The following is a 15,293-nucleotide window of genomic DNA, read 5'->3' as shown; positions in this document are numbered from 1 at the left end:
AGCTGCTATTCTGACTTACTTAGGATTCTCAGCTCTCTGCTGTAGATTGCTGGCAATTCCCGCCTTTGGAAGGGTTGAGCAGCCTAGACTGCTTGTGTTTGCTCCTACGGGTGCTCTTGGGAAGATCAGATGCTCTGGATGCACTCTACCAAATACTGGAGTCTGCTATGGGCTCCTGATGTGTTTTTGTTTGTTTGTTTTGGGCTGGTTGTGGGCTTGAACTCTAGGTTTGGGTGCTGTCCCTCAGCTCTTCAGCTCAAGGCTGGCACCCTACCATTTGAAGCCACAGCACCACTTCTGACCCTTTTTACTTTTGTGATGCTGAGGAATCAGATCCAGGGCCTCATACATCCAAGACTATCACTCCATTGCTGAGCCGCCTTAACAGCCTGAGCTCCTGCTTACTATCAGGTGCTGGCAGCCTGTGTTGCCCAATTCCCAGCCTAGGGTATATGGGTGGAGTTTTGGTGGGGTTTGGGCTTCTCTTGTCCTGAGCCTCCAGGTCTTTTGTTGTCACAGGCGTGCTTCCCGGGGAGTGTTGTTTCCTGATTTTCTCCCCTCTGTTGAGGCGTATGCTCAGCTTTTTACTTCAGTTGGAGGAGTTGGTTGTGTTGTTCAGGCAACGGATCCCCGGGCCTGGTTCCGGCCCCAGCCTGGAGCGCGCTCGTTAGGCCTGTGCTCATGTGTATACCACCTAGGTTATGCAGCCTGGGGGACACAGTTCAAATTTCTTCTACTGTTGGTAGTCTTGACCCAGAGGCGCTGTTCCTGGCTTGGGCATTTAATCTCCCTTCCAGGGGCACTCTTGCTCTGGCCTGGCCAGCAGAGTGTGCTCCACGGGCTGGTGGAGCTCTCAAACAGTTCCCAGTTTTAGTGGGTCCTGTGGTCCGGGTGTTGCGGTAGGGAGTCTAGGTCAGGGTCTGGGGATTCCCTCCAGCTCTGGTCTCCCTTGAGGGATACACTGTCCCCTGTGGGGTACTCACCCTGGAGCTGGTTGTTTCTGTGTGGTGTAGGTTGTCAGTTGTTGTTGCAATCCGAGTTCAGTTGGGGTGGTTGCGGGCTGGGTTGGGTGGTGGTGGCTCTGTGTGATTCTTTTTTGTCTCTGCCTCTGTCGAAGCTGTCGGGTCAAAAGTGTCCATGCTCAGGTGGCTTCTTCGCGGGTTGTAGAGATCCGGTGGGTCTGACGCTGGTGCCTCAGGCGACTTCTGCGCGGGTGATCTGTAGGCAGCCCCCTGTGCCTCTGGGACCTGGGCGGCCCCCGCCAGGTCGTTGCGATCGCGATCGGGCAGGTGGTCTGCCAACAGGTCCCTTTGTCATGCTGCTGGTGCCGGGCGGCTTTGGCGGGATGGAGCCTCTCTGCTCCGGTGGAGAGTGAGGGGTGGGGGTGGGATCCTCGTGGAGACTCCCGGCTGGTAGGTTTCTCTGTTCCTGGCGATCCGCTGTTCTGCAAACCGGTACCTGGTGATCTGCAAGCGGCCCCCTGTGTCTCTGGGGCTCCAGCAGCCCCCGCCGGGCTGGCCGGCCCGTGGCTTGGCACACTGCCGCGCGGCCAGTAAAGGTTGGGGGAGGGGTCTTCGCTTTTCTCTGTTCTGAAATTCTTCTTTTCCTCTCTTTCTTTTTTTGTTATTTTCTACCTCTGGTTTTTCTCTGAGTGTTCGTCTTTTTGTTGTTGTCGGTCTCTTGGGGAGATTAAGTGTTGGAACTCGAACTCTCTTTTTGGTTGGAGAGAGCTGTGGCGTTTCCCTACTGCCCCGTCGCCATCTTGGTCCCCCCTACATAATTGCTTTTGAATTCCACCCTACCTCTGTATGAGACTTTTAATTTATAGATCAATGTCTTATACATCTTTCTTTTGGTAATGCTGGGGTTTGAACTCAAGTCTCTACACCTGCTCTACTTGCTTGCCCAGCTGGAATTCTAACACTGAACCACACTGAACCACACACTTCCACAGCCCACAATTCCTTTAAATTCTAGGGGCTTCTTTCTATTCTTTCTGAAAAATAAGAGGTTCTATATAAATCACTTCTAATCACATTCCAGAACTATAAAATTTATGATTTTATGAAATTTTTAAAAATCACCATAAAACTCACATTAAAAAATTTTATAGCCCAGCTCAAGAAGTATCATTGAGAATAATGATATCTTAAAAAAAAAATCCCTAGATGGGTGCTTAATGCCATGAATTCACCAAATATCCCTGGAAAAGAGGCTGCCTTATTTCCTGATCATTTTTACCTCAGAGATTTTTTTTGTGAATGCAAATCTTGGAATCTTCATTTGCAATGAAAGCTGGCTCGGTTCTTTTCCCCTCATCTCTCTAAAAAGAAATTAACTGAACTATTAAGTGCAGAAACAGCCATGTAATTATTATCACAGGCTATGTGGGGAGATATTTATATCTCATAGAAGATAAACCAGCCCATGAACTTTTAACTGAGCAGTGACAGAATTGCTTTTCATTTCCCTATCAATTTAATCATCTTTTTAACATTCTAATCATACAACAAAATGTCAAAACATTTCAATCATCTTTTTAACATTATAGTCATACAACAAAATGTCAAAATGTACTCTTACTAGAAACAGATCAATTTCTTCTTTTCCCAAACAAAAAAATTTAAATTTGTAAAATCTTGGATGTCTCTTAGATCTTATGATTTTCTTGTAATTCAACATTATTTATTCAATCTTTGCAACAAGTATGTGTTAAGCATTATTTACATATCAGTCCATAGGAGGTTTATAACTTGTGAAGATAATTCAGAATGATTCTAAGTTCCTTTTTAAAGGGACATTATATTTTTAATCCTGTAGATACAGGGTTTTTCGTGAGCCTGTAATACAATATATACTCTGTAAATGCAGAAATGACATTTTGTTTTTTAAAGATCTACATTATTATTATAAAGGTGATATACAAAGGGATTACAATTATATGAGTACAATTCTTTTCATACAATGTCTTCCGTTCCCTCCCTCTCTCTCAGTCCCTCCCTCCCATCTCCACCCACAAGTTGTATAGTTCACTTTCATCGATATTCCAGTGAGTATCACTGCTGCACTTTTTCACCCTTTTTCCCTCAAGGTTTCCTCTCTCATGTAAATACATCATACATAAAGAAGACAGGCTCATCAAAAAATTAAAATTAAAAAAAGAGATCTCCTGTTTTTTATCTTGGAATTCATTTGTATGTGTATAATTTTATATAAATATAAAAAGGCATGTAGGGACTGAGCCTTGGTGTTTCTTAGGATATTTTACTTAGCTTATGTTATTTTACTACCTTATCTTCACTTTTCTTTATTATTTTCCCCCACTTTTTTATTTTTAAAGACACAAGGGTCTGATTATGTTACCTATACTGGCCCCAAAGTCCTAGACACAAGTGATTCTCCTACCTCAGCCTCCCAATTAGCTGGGACGACAGGCAGATAACACTTTCATTATGATAGACTATGTCTACAAAGTGCCTCATTGAATATTACTTTTATTTCAAAAGATTTTATTTTTTTATACGTTTGTTATTGTAAAATACTGTTCAGGGGGGTTATAGTTATGTGAGTAAGGTGATGAGTACATTTCCTATCGAGCATTGTTGCCTCCTCCTTTGTTTCTCCCCTACTATCCCTTCCTTCCCCACCTCCCTAATTATTCCCCGCCCTTACTATCCCCCGCTGAAGTTGTAAAGTTTGTTTTCAACATAATGTTTTGTACATCTCATTGTTACAATGGATCAACCTGTATCTCTACTTAAGCATTCTTTTCCCTTCCCATCCACAAATTAGAAAAATATATATACAATATGCAGGGCACTGGAATCAAATACAGTGAAAACAGGGGTTATATTGTGAAGGAGGAACATACCAAAGAAACAAAAAAAAATCACATAGCAAATTAGCTCTGCTACCCATTCTACCTTCCATGTAGCTCATATTTAACCCATGTATCTTACTGCTAAGACTATTCATATTCTCTGCTTCTCATATTTCCTGATGTACATGTTAAACAGGGTTATTTTTATAAAAAAATAAAAAAATCAGATGGCTATCATGTCACAGAAATATGGCAGGTCATCCCACTTCAGCAAACTTCTTTGGCTTCTTTTTCTTCACTGATAGCTAAGGCAAATGAGTTATTTGTGCCTTTTGTATGATCTCAAACACAACAGTGATACATGAGTCAGCAAATGGGTGTAGTGTGGTACAGACTAATCAAAGCTCCTAAGTTTCTTAGTGAAAATTTATATTCTTGTTGGATACCAGTGACTTACGCCTGTAAGCCTAGCTACTCAAAAGGCTGAAATCTGAAGCCAGCCTGGGCAGGAATGTTAACAAGACTCTTATCTCCAACAAACCACCAAAAAAAAAGAAGTGAAACTTGGCTCAAGTGGTATAGCACTATCCTTGAGCAAAAAAAAAAAAAAAAGAAAGAAAGAAAAAGAAAAAACGAAGATCAGGGACAATGCCCAGGTCCTAAGCTCAAGCCCCAGGACAGGCACAAAAATAAAAAAAGGAAAAAAATTATATTTTTCATATTCTTACCTGATGAGGTAGTTCTAGCTAAGAATGAAGATAACAGGAATGCTTCTTATATATAATACAGGGACTTCACTATAATTACTATCAGAAAAATTTTATAACCAATAAATATGTATATCTAGAATATAAAGGTCATGAATTAACCCAACATGAAGTCAGTACTTATTCACTTTAAGGACTTCTAAACATATATAACATATATAGTAGGGAAAAATACTCAACATTATTTGAAATGACAATACAGTTTTTTATTGCCTTAGATTTTTTTTTTTTTTGTCAGTCATGGGGCTTGAACTCTGGGCCTGGGTACTGTCCCTCAGTTCTTCAGCTCAAGGCTAGAGCTCTACCACTTAAGCCACAGCGCCACTTCTGGTTTTCTGGTGGTTTATTGGAGATAAAAGCCTCACAGTCTTTCCTGCTTGAGCTGGCTTTGGACCACGATCCTCAAATCTCAGCCTCCTGAGTAGCACCTGCCAGTGCTGCCTTAGATTATTAAGCAGCTTGCAAAGAAAGTCCGAAATCTAAAATACTATGATCACGAACATTTTGGATAAAGGATATTTAGGAATATACTAATTCATATTCTAGTACATTAATTTTAAGAAATACAGTTTATTCCAGAGAAGTCTAAAAACTATATAGTAACACCTTTTCTTAAAACTGGGTTCAACTACAGCAACTAATGACTATTAATCCAGTTATGTTTGTACTTTGTGTGTGTGTGTGTGTGTGTGTGTGTGTGTGTGCATGTGTATGTGTGTGTGTATGAGAGAGAGAGAAAAAGAAAGAGAAAGAGGGGGGAGAGAGAGAGAGAGAGGGAGGGAGAGAGTGCTGTGACTTGAACTCGAGTCTTTTACTCTCATTTGGCTTTTTTTCCCACTCATTATTGGTGCTCTATCACTTGAGAAACACCGTCAGTTCAGTATCTTGCTCATTAATTGGAAATAGAGTCTCTCAGACTATTCTGCATAAATTGGCTTCAAAAAGCAATCCCCAGATCTCAGCCCCTGAGTAGCTACAATCACATGTGTGAACCACTGGCACCTATCCTATTTGTCTACAAAATGTTATTTATTTACTTTATAATGCAATCACTAATATTTAATATGCTATTAAGTATTTCTTACCTGCCCCTTTCAACAGCCAAAGCATCAAGTTCATCAAAGAAAATAATGGAAGGGGCCACTTGTCTTGCTTTCCGGAAGATCTGGTAGAAAGAGTACCACATTATGCATAGGTTAGCAAACTCTGTAGTTGATTTAAGTAGGAAAACTATTTAGAACCACTCTGTTCTATACAAATCAACTACTCTGTGTGTTTCACATAAAAGATACCCAGCCCTTGACAGTAGATGTGACAGTAACTTCTTCAATTATGATGACAGAAATAAGACTCCCAATAGCTATTCACATAGACATACGGGAAGCAATGAAGTAAGCAATTAGACTATCTCAATGAAAATCTCAGCTTCATCACTCCATGGTAGGTAAACTTTAGCAGGAATCTGATTTCCCTCAACAGCAATTTCTACAACTAGCAAATGGAGATAGTAAAAAAAAAAAAAAAAAGCCTAACTCAAAATATTATTTTAAGAAATGAATAACTGAAAGCAAAGAATATAAAATACTTAGCCCAAGGCCTGGAACACAGCAAAAGCTCAGTAAGTGAGAAATATTACCAATATGTTTAAAATAAGAAGACCAGAAAATCACCCACAGATTAGTATATAAAACACTCCTACTGAAAAGTCAACATTAACACCTTACTCATTTCTTTGCTGAGTATCTGGGGAAATAACTGAAGATGAAATGCTAGGACAAGAAAAATGGTCACATCTTAGAGAAATACAGACTGGCTCAAGCAGAAGCCAATCAAGCTATCAAAATCAGAGATTGACAAATATGTCTGGAATGCTATAGGGAAATAAGCTACAAAGCAGGCAACATCAGACTATAGGAATCCACACCCATTTTTTGGAGACAAGGGCAATATGATTACAAAAACTAAAAATAAGCCAGGCACTAATGGCTTAGGTTCTAGCTACTCAGAAGGCTGAGATCTGAAAACCATCGTTCAAAGCCAGCCAGGGCAGAAAATTTTGTGAGACAATATACCACACACACAAAAGCCCAAAGTAGAGGTGTGGCTCAAGTGGTAAAGCATCAGCATTGGCTGAATAAAGCCAAGTGAAAAGTGCAAGGCTGAGCTCAATCTCCATTACAGGAAAAGACAAAATGTCATCAAACCATTAGTACAAGGAAGTATTGCTATTTTCATGTTGTTATTATTGATTATTTTATGAAGTAACCATCTACTATTTTTTTTCAGTACTAGGGATTGAATTTAAGATCTCTGCCATTGTAGACAAGATCTGCTCCACTTGCACCACTCTCCAGCAGTCTGGTATTATATTTTGTTCCTGAGATAGTGTCTCACTGACTTTGCCAAGAATGGTCCTTTTCCTCTTCCTCCAGCCTCTCCAATTAAGAATTAAGAGTGCACCACCACCCTTAGCCACCCTGTTAAGGAGGGAGAACAACAACAACAAAAAAAAACCTTAAAATTTTCCTTATATTCAAATCTCTAATATTTCTGGTTGGTACTCAAGTATTTCACCAATGAGGGCTATCTATTCTATTATTATTCGCATGTTCTTGTCCTTATCTTTTGTAAGCATATAGGGACTTATGTGAGGCAGATCAATCTCTGCTTAGAAAACTCAAGACTTGTCATCCATATACTAACTCCATGTGCCTTGACTTTGCACATTGCCAGTTAATATAGCTTCCTCCAAATGAAGAAGGTTCATCAAATGAAAGAACAACACATTACAAAAAGATCAGCAAAATCCAGGAACCTTAGATTTGATTTCAATTTGAACTAGCCTTAAATGTGGTATATTTACACAATAAAATTTTATTCATCCATTAGAAAGAATGATATTGGGCTGGGAATGTGGCTTGGTGGTAGAGTGCTTGCCTAGCACTCATAAAGCCCTGGGTTCAATTCCTCAGTAAAATTCCTCAAATAAACAGAAAAGGCCAGAAGTTGCATTGTGGCTCAAGTAGTAGAGTCCTAGCCTTGGGCAAAAGCAGCTCAGGACAGTGCGTAGGCACTGAGTTCAAGCCCCAAAACTGGCAAAAAAAAAAAAAGGAAAAGGAAAAAAAAAGAAAAACAAACAATGATACCGTACCATCTGTACAGAAACAATGATATTGTACCATCTGTACAGAAATGGAGACTTGAAAAAGATCACGTTAAGTGAAGTAAGTCAGGCCCAGAGAGACAAAGGCTCCATGTTTTCCCTTATATGTGGAAGTGACATTGAGCTTACAAACCCATGTAAACATACTGGGTGGCATGCAAGTATATCCAAAAGTATTACTGAAATATGGTTGAGACAGAAGATCTCAAATTGTGTAATTCCTTAGAAAAGCAAAGTCAAAGTTCAGCAAAATAAAACACCAGGAAGCAGGTTCTTGAAATGGATGGGATGGGTCAAGAAGAAAGAGGTAGATGAATTAAGCTGAAAAGAGAGGGAAAATGCAGACAAGAATCCAATGTATATTCTACAAAATTAAGAAGAGTGAGGAAAGCGGAGGGCAAGGGAAGGATGGGTGAGAATGTTGAAAAGAATGACAATGATCACGATATACTGTATTTATAAACTGCTCTGTACAACCACTTAAAAGAAAATAAATAGATGAATGAATGAATGACTTGGCTTTAGAATGTAGGAGCTAGAAGGATGACATATTGCCTAACCATTAGGCAGATGTAAAATAAGTAGCCAACAGAGTGAACTTTTTGTATAAAGCTTTTCAATATAAACTATCTACTTTAAAGCACTGAAATGTCATTTTGAGATCACTTTTATTCCTTTATAAATGCTGACATTTTCATTTCATATAGAGAAATGATAGCTTTACTAGGTAAAATAAATGTCAGTTATTATGATCATTAAAAACAAACAATATTATGGCTAGTCAAAAATTGTATTTTGAATAAAATAAATTTGCTCGATCAAAAATATGCCACTAAAACCTGGAATTGGGTATCTCCTAGTCTGTTACCCCAAGCACAATGGAAGGCCTGCAGGAGGGCGTGTGGCCTCCTACACACGGTGCTGGGAAGGCACAATCTTACCTCTCGAACTGCTCTTTCAGATTCACCAACATATTTATTCATTAATTCAGGCCCCTGCACAAAAAGAAAACAATTCTTGAGTGTCTTTATAAACATAACCATGCATATTTCTTTTGATGATGAAAATAAACATAAAAGGACAAAAGGGAACCAAAAAGGTGTTTTAGCTAATACAAAGAAAAGGCTGGAGACAGACATAAACCATGCTTTAATGCTTTATTCATGAACTACTTATATGTTATGATGTGTTTGTGATAGTGCTAATTTAGAACACCAATGAAGATATAACATCTAAAGAGTCACAGGCCTAACTACTGGCTGGTTCTGAGAAATCTACTTACACATCATATCTAAACCCACTAGATGATACCTCTCCCTTAGGTACATGAAGCAATCCAAAAATACTCTTCTTGGCTGGGAATCTGACTTAGTGGTACAATGCTTGCCTAGCATGCATGAAGCTCTTGGTTAGATTCCTCAGTACCACCTAAACAGAAAAAGACCGAAGTGGCACTTTGGCTCAAGTGGTAGAGTGCTAGCCTTGAGCAAAAGCAGCTCAGGGACAGTGCCCAGGTCCTGAGTTCCTGATTTCAAGCCCCGGAACTGCCAAGAAAAAAAAAAATTATTGTTCTTATGTTTCCATGATAAGCCCACCAAAATAAGGCAATGGAACAATGTCATCTCTATTAATATCTTATAGCCCTTAAATGTTTCTAATATCAATGTATACTAATAAACTTAAAAAAAGAAATATCAATGGCATTACTGAAGAATGAGTATAAACTTAAAAAAATGACAAAATAAATTTCAAAATACCTGGTAATATAGGATGTTCTTTCATATCACTTAAGAACTTATTCTGGGAACAGATATGCTAGGATAACTCTTGCACAGAGACACACAAGGAAACTTAAGAGAAAAACAATGCTGAAACACTGCTTACAAAAAAATTAAGTGGTAAATATCCAAAATTGCATTAATACAAAAAGTATAAATTATAAACTGCTCATAAAAGCACCAGGGTGTCAACATATAACTGATGGCAAGACAGAGCACAAGCAACACCACATCAAGCAACACCAACCTGTACCTAAAATTGAATAAGCAAACTGATACTTTTCACTTATATGTGGTAAATTACACTTTTACCTAAATGGGAGCATGAAAAAGGCATTAAGAAAGTGAATAGAACAAGAACCAGGCTCCACCCAATACAGTAATCCTTAATTAAAAGAGTGAGTTTTTGTTGGAAGTGGGATATGGTAAGGAATTTTTATGCAGCCTTTATTCAGTTTAAGGCAAACTAATTAGGAAAGTTGTGTCCTGACAAAGATCAGAAAGGAACTTGGTGGTGTCATTGTTTTTAATATATTTATATGCTACTCTGTATTACCAGTGCTGTTCTTTTTTTGGGGGGAGGGGGGGTCCAGTTGTGGGGCCTGAACTCTGGGCCTGGGTGCTGTCCCTCAGCTCTTCAGCTCAAGGCTAGCACTCTACCACTTGATTTTTGCTTATGTGGTGCTGAGGAATCGAACCCAGGGCCTTGCAAGGCAAGCTCTCTACCACTGAGCCACCTTCCCAGCCCCCAGTGCTGTTCTTCTAACAACTTTCCATTGAAGTTAAGGGTATGATATAAAATAGTAATCCAGTGAATACATTTCTTTAAGCATCCAATAAAACTCAAGACTTAATATACAGCTTTTAAATCATTTGCCTTGACTCAAACTAAGAGGTTAGAGAATATAGGGATTTCTCTATATTCATCATTCAGTGTAGTTATGGTACTAAGGATAATTTAAACAATAATGAAAAGTGTAAGATTATGATTTCATTATGTCTTCCCTGTTAAGCACAATGTCAGTATCTTTAAATTGTAAAGAGAAATCTTAATCTGGCTTGAAGATCCTGTATTAAGATAAACAGACAATGCTTTGTTAGAAATAAGTGTGAAGGGTGGGGGGAGGGGGGAGGCGGGGAAGGGAAGTGAAGGGTAAACAAAGGAGGAGGCTGCAATGCTTGGTAAGAAATGTATGCATTATCCTGCCCATGTAATTGTAGCCCCTCTGTACAGTATGTTCTCAAATAAAATAAAATACAATTAAAAAAAAAAAGAAATAAGTGTGAAAATATAGGAAGGAGAGGTAGAATCACTACAGATACCTGGAGGGAGGGAAATCAAAGATATAAATATTTAACATAAGACTGTAGTAGGCAATGTGAAAAAAAAAAAACTTAGCTTTTCAGAGCAAGAGATTGCCTGGTAAAACAGGAAGCTGAAGGCTGATTCAAAACGGAGGCTTGCTCTTATGACCCCTGCTCTCAGGGACCCGACATAGCTACCCTAATCCCTTCAGAAGGCAATCCTCTCAATTACCTACGGGCTCCCAGTAGACCCCACCTTCTCTCAGCACCCCTACATTAGGGGCTGAGATTTGACACAAGCACCTTTGGAGGGACACAACCAATGACAAGGATAGAATAGTAAGCTTTTTTTGTGTGTGGCAAGATTTCACAAAATTGCTAAGAACAGCTGTTCCTTTTGTTTTAAAGAAATGGATAGTTAACCACAGAGGGAAAGATATGGCAACACAGATTATGATCCATGTTTTCCTACTGGTAGAATAAAATGTGGTATGTGTCTTTGAAACTGAATATAAACTTTTGCAACCCTTTTCCAGAGAGCAAACCAATGAAGTCACCCAATCTTAACTTGTAGCCTTCAAAGCTGTGAGCTAGTGTGCATGGGCTCCAACAACAGATGCTGAAGACAAAGGCCACCAACGTACTAAAGACATAATGGATACTCAGAATAAAAGTTCAAAGGTGGGGGGGGGAGGTGGGAAGGTGGCTCAGTGGTAGAGCGCTTGCCTCGCATGCATGAGGCCTTAGGTTCATTCCTCAGCACCACAGAAGCAGAAAAAGCTAGAAGTGGCACTGTGGTAGAGCTCTAGCCTTGAGCTGAGGGACAGTGCCAAGGCCCAGAGTTCAGCCCCCCCCAAAACACACACACACACAGTGCCATGGCCCAGAGTTCAGCCCCCACAACACACACACACATACACACACACACACACACACACACACACACACGTTTGGGTGGCTGTACCAGGACGTTTGGGTGGCTGTACCAGGACCACACACACACACACACACACACACACACACACACACACACACACACCAGGACCACCCACACACACACACACACACACACACACACACACACACGTTTAAAGGGCTGCAGGAGTTCTGGGTGGTTGTACCAGGACAACACACACACACACACACACACACACACACACACACACACACACACACACACACACACACGTTTAAAGGGCTGCAGGAGTTCTGGGTGGCTGTACCAGGACAACACACACACACACACACACACACACACACACACACACACACACACACACACACACACACACACACACACACACACACACACACACACACACGTTTAAAGGGCTGCAGGAGTTCTGGGTGGCTGTACCAGGACAACACACACACACACACACACACACACACATGTTTAAAGGGCTGCAGGAGTTCTGGGTGGCTGTACCAGGACAACACACACACACACACACACACACATACACACACACACATGTACGTTTAAAGGGCTGCAGGAGTTCTGGGTGGCTGTACCAGTACACTAAGGACTGGGAACATCCTCCGAGCCAGAGAACAAAGGCATTTGGGCTTCAGCTGTGGATCCCACTGCAGGAAGTGCTGTGATACCCTACAAACCCTCAAAAGTCTCAGGAGAGTCAGCAATTAGACACAGAGGTCCTCACTGGCCAGACCAAGCAGCAAAGCAGCCTTGAGACAGCTGAGACAAACATATAGACATCAGCAATAAGCTTGAACTCTGGAGTCCTGCCCCACAGAAGGCCCTATAAGGAAGCAAAGCCCTTACTCCAACAAGCCTAAAACAGATTTCCAAAACCTGCATCTCTATACAGATAGAGATGTATAAGAATTAAAAGCTCACAAGTTGAAAAAACAAGTGTGAACTAAATAGATTTATTTTTTTTGTTACTGTCTCAAATATTTTGTTAAACTAGCAATAAATGGAATAATCAATCCTCTTTATTGCTTTTAATGGCTATCTGAGATGAATATTTTATTTTTATTTTAAAAATATTAATGGCAAAGAAGCAAAGTGATTTGTATGAAACCACATAACTGAGAAAGGACAGTACTGAGCTTCACAGTTTCTTCACTGTTGAAAGCTGAAAAAGGAGCTATTTATCCTAAAATGTTTAACTACTTTCCAGGCAAAGAAGATAAAATAATGTAAGGCAAGTAAGCCATTCACAAAAACAATAAGAAAAATCTTATACAAAAGTCCTGACCAAAGTCCTAGAATAAATTAAGCTGCAGAAATAATAAAAAAAAATGAAGCTTTTGTTTTCCAGACCAATATTTTTTCTATAAATTACATTGTTCTGTTTCTTCTAAGATCTTAAGAGAAAGGATAGAACCCATTAAGACTGTGTAAGAACCGGGTACCAGTGGCTCATGCCTGTAATCCTAGATCACAGTTCAAAGCTAGCCCAGGAAGGAAAGTCCATGTGACTCTTAGCTCTAATAAACCACTCAGAAAACCAGAAGTGGCACTGTGGCTCACGTGGTAGAGCACTAGTCTTGAGCTGAAGAGCTGAGGGACAGCGCCCATGCCCAGAGTTCAAGCCCCACAACCGACCAAAAAAAACCAACAATAATAACAACAAAAAACTGTGTAAATATCAACGATTCAAATTCAAAGGTACTGGCAGTGAGCTCACATGACAAGGATGAGTCTAATTCTTTTTAAATGCATGTGTTTCATGGGTTTATTTAAAAATAGTAATTTTGTTAACATCCATCAACAAAGGACTTTTTTAGAAGCTGGGTGCTGGTGGCTCATACCTGTAATCCTAGCTAAGTAGGAGGCTAAGATCTGAGTATCACCATTTGAAGCCAGCCTAGGCAAGAAAGCTTGTGAGACTCTATCTATCAACCATCAAAATACTAGAAGTGCAGCTGTGGCTCCAGTGGCAGAATGCCAGCCTTGAGCAAAAATGCTCAGGGACAGTGTCCACGTCCTGAGTTCAAGCCCTAGTACCAGCACCAAAAAAAAAAAAAAAAGGATTCCACAAATCCTTAGACTATATATTTGTACTTCAACTTTATCCAGTAAGCAACTACAATACCCTGCTCCTATGTGCTTCACTGATTTAAACTGCCAAAAATTAAGTACCAAAAATTAGTATATTTGAGCATAGTGTTTATAGCACTCCTTCAAAGATTTCCATTATTAAGTTTACAAAACAACAAAAATGTCAACCAAAGTACTTTACCTCACTTTTCTTTTGCTGTGTCTCATTATTTTACAACGTATCAGTCACAGATTCAAGTATAAGATTCATATCCATACTCTTGATAGTTCACCTTTTTTTTTAATCACTATTGGCTTTGTTCCAGTCTTCCCCAGGGCTTCGTAAATGTGTCTGACACGGGCTTACTACTTTAGGCTATTAGAATTCAAATCAACTTTCAGTGTTTTAAAATGTCCAGAGAAGGCAAGTTAGCCCAAATGATAACTATAGTTAAATGTTATGAATGGAATATACTCATAAAACCTAAACTCACATGAGATCAAATTACATTTCTGTGAGTAAAGGATCTTTAAAGTTAATTTTTTTAAAAAAAGTACAGCATAAGCACATATAGCAGACCATGCTGGGAAAACAGGCAAACAAAAACCCTAAAAGGTAAGAGGAGCTGGCAGAGAAAAGAACAGAATTCAAGCTGTTCCTCCCAAAATGTACAAACAAATCATCCCCATAATTCATTCATTCAGGGAAAATGAAATGACTGGCTTCTTAAGAAATTTCATTGCCAGAGGTTGAATAAAGCTAAAAAGGTACAGATTTGTGAGACAATAAGGTTCTTCTCCAGAGAATTTCTTTCTTTAATAAAAGATTTGAAAATTGTAAAAAAAAAAAAAAAAAAAAAAAAAAAAAAAGAAATTTCATTGCAGGTAACATGGTGGAAAGAATTAAACAAGCAACTTGCAATGTGCAAATACACATATACATAAGCCATAAACATAACTGTTACTGGTGACCAATCTTTTAATCTCCTTTACTGAGTTGTATAAATCATCTCTAGAGCTGTTTCTCAAATTCCATGTTTTTTTCACCTCTACAAATTATCATTCTCTTGAGCTACCACTGCTGTTGGTCATATCTACCTTTCTGTCCCATTTCAAACTGACTAGTTTAATTACCAATTTGGCATCTATCTTTCACCCCCAACTTGTTTCTTGCTGATCCTACTTCCATCTGCCAATCATCTGAAGTAAAAATTTTAATCACCTCCATTCTTTTTTTCTTCTTTGTAATACAATTAAAAAAATCAAGGATTTCTCATTGTGAATGTGACCCATTTTATTATATTAATTACTTAGTTAAATGTCTCTCTCCCTAAATTACAAGTAGACAGACAGTAAGGAACTCATCTGAAAAAGTTCTGTTTGCTAGGCACTGGTGGCTCATGCCTGTAATCCTACCTACTCAGAGGCTGATATCTGAGGATCCCAGTTC

At 39.4% G+C, this 15,293-nt stretch overlaps 1 protein-coding gene across 1 annotated transcript in view; it reads right to left on the bottom strand.

Annotated features, from left to right (window-relative positions):
* The window catches only part of Afg2a (AFG2 AAA ATPase homolog A), a 130,149-nt gene that overhangs the window by 70,018 nt on the left and 44,838 nt on the right, over positions 1–15,293 (bottom strand). Inside the window, exons 12-13 of the mRNA XM_070022556.1 lie at positions 8,692–8,745; positions 5,673–5,752 (exon numbers count right to left, since the gene is read on the bottom strand). Coding sequence (XP_069878657.1) covers positions 5,673–5,752; positions 8,692–8,745 — 134 coding nt within the window. The remainder of the gene's footprint in view (positions 1–5,672; positions 5,753–8,691; positions 8,746–15,293) is intronic.

This window comes from Dipodomys merriami, unplaced genomic scaffold, assembly GCF_024711535.1.
Source record: "Dipodomys merriami isolate MVZ:Mamm:240054 unplaced genomic scaffold, mDipMer1.0.p SCAF_15, whole genome shotgun sequence".
Lineage (NCBI taxonomy): Eukaryota > Metazoa > Chordata > Mammalia > Rodentia > Heteromyidae > Dipodomys > Dipodomys merriami.
The sequence above is the reverse complement of the archived record's forward strand: the minus strand, read 5'-3'. Positions and strand labels throughout refer to the sequence as shown.